The sequence below is a fragment of the Vicia villosa genome, unplaced genomic scaffold (assembly GCF_029867415.1).
Source record: "Vicia villosa cultivar HV-30 ecotype Madison, WI unplaced genomic scaffold, Vvil1.0 ctg.000600F_1_1, whole genome shotgun sequence".
Lineage (NCBI taxonomy): Eukaryota > Viridiplantae > Streptophyta > Magnoliopsida > Fabales > Fabaceae > Vicia > Vicia villosa.
In genome coordinates, this window is record NW_026705274.1 from 411909 (window position 1) to 414130 (window position 2222).

Sequence of the window (2222 nt, forward strand, 5' to 3'; positions counted from 1 at the left end):
TTGCAAGTAATTCCAAGATATTTATAACTATAAATGTCTATGTATGCCTATGGATTAATTCATTCAAATCTTAAATTACCTCTTCATTCTGATAATGTTCCCATAGTTTCTCGATCATATTTTTTTCTTCATAGGATGGTTCTACTCCAGCAAACACAACATCCTTACAATATTTGAGGTATGCAGGTAAGTCCTTAGAATACTCTATAAAAAAACAAGGATGTTATGTTATATAGTTAGTTGAATATTGTCACTTGTCGAAAATAGGAAGAAAGAGAATATAAGTTCACATAATATAGGTTCAACAAGATAATACTGCAAGTAAACAAACTTTACCACTGCTGTCTGCAATCTCTTTATATGTTGCGTGAAGGTGTTGGAGAAGCCCCGCACAATCCAAATCGTGTTTTCGATGTTCTGCTGGATTTTTGGCTGAATCTTTGGCACTACCATTATGAGATATAAACTTTTCTCCCAGTCTCCATAACCATTAATTTTATACAAAATCCTTATTGCTACTACCAGAACCGAGACAACACAAACATGAGTAGGTAGTCTAAAATAATCCTTGGATAACGATAGCCACAAATCTGGAGGCATCGACCATTCATAAATGCGACATGCATATGGAAGAATCTTTTCAACAGGAAGAGATAACTTTTCAAGATAACGATAAGCTAATGCATAAAAGTTAACAGGAGGTAACTCTAAGCCTATAAACTGGGCAATTGACGAGGCATGTGACTCTAGTTTATAAACAAAAAGAGCTCGCTTTGGCCTGAACATATAACTTGAACTGATAGGACATGCAATTGATGGATGTTTCATACGCTTTTCAATTTCAACAAAAGCAGATAAATATGGAAGCCTCCCTTCACGTGCCCACTTAATTATGTCTGATGGCATGATGGCTTCCCTGGCAATATGACATGCCAAATATGAAACAACAATGGTGCTAACTAGTGGAATCCTATTCTTTAAAGACCTAAACCATATAAACACAACTCGCTGACCATACATATTGTGAGGTTCTGATCTGTATTTACCACGTGTGTTACAATCTTCTGGTTCTCCTGAGAACAAGAAAGCGAGAAATTTACAAATTACAATCTGCACTTGAAAATAAGTTAGACATCTTCTAGGTGCGTTAAAAAAAACTACATTAGACATTTGATTAACAAGAAAAATCAGGGCAAATTTCAAGTTCATCCTCTCATCATATTGTTCTTACCGTAAATAAGGGCACAAATCCAAGCTTACTTAATAAACACCAGCGTAAGTTGCCCCTAATAAGATCCAAGAACAATTCAATAGAAACAATGCAATAAAATAAAAACCTCACATGTACAATACAATAAAAACCTCTAATGAACAAGACCATATTGCTACATATGTTGCAAGCAAATAAACGAAATAAACAATTGGAAAATCATGTTCCATCAATCCAAAACAAGAATATTATTAAAAACACATTGAGAAATTGATTTATTCACACAAAAACAAGGGATACACGTATTGTAGTGTAAATCCCAAAATATACTCTGCAATACTAAACTTCATATTATTACCTTCTTTCTCAGTCTCAGAGTCATCAAGTACTTTATTAGCCCAGTCTTCATCGAAAACACCAGTCTTGGCGATAAATCTCAACCAAATAGGTCCAACCAAGCCACATATCAAAGGTGTAACCTTAAACTCCTTCACCAGAGCTTCACATTGAAGTTCAACCATAATTTGTAACCCGAACACATACCGATACCTTATCTCATTGTGGTAATCTTTGGAGCTTGGAACATTCGAGCCTCCAAAATCGGCAGGAGTTGAGGGACTAAACGAAGACTGAGGTAGGTCAACATTCTCTTATTTTACTTTAACCGGGGGATTAGTTAACCGAAGGCTGGAAACTAAGGTGGATTGGGATAATGGGTCATAATGTGAGATTGGTAGAACATCAATTGCTTCGGAATGAGCAGGTGCCCGACGTTGGTGACTGGCCTGGTAGATACCACCAATGGCTTCTTCCTCTTCGCAACCATTGTCAAAAGCATCGTGATTTTGTTCTCCGCAGCTAATGCAGAAGAAGAAGCCATCCGATTCGAAAGGTTCTCCCACAAAGTTACAGGATCCACAGGTCACTACACGGAGATCATCCATGTTCTGAGCCTGTATACGTTGGGGTTAGAGTCAGGCATGGTGCAATAATATAACATTTGTGCAATAAT

The 2222-nt window shown here is 36.8% G+C and overlaps 1 protein-coding gene across 1 annotated transcript; it reads right to left on the reverse strand.

Moving 5' to 3' along the window:
• Positions 1-301: 301 nt before the first annotated feature.
• Positions 302-1297, reverse strand: LOC131629724 (TATA box-binding protein-associated factor RNA polymerase I subunit B-like). The gene is made up of 2 exons (XM_058900504.1): positions 503-1297; positions 302-446 (listed from the first exon to the last, which is right to left on the reverse strand). Exons 1-2 carry the CDS (start codon positions 1207-1209, stop codon positions 302-304), a joined length of 852 nt encoding a protein of 283 aa, XP_058756487.1. The 5' UTR covers positions 1210-1297.
• Positions 1298-2222: the final 925 nt, after the last annotated feature.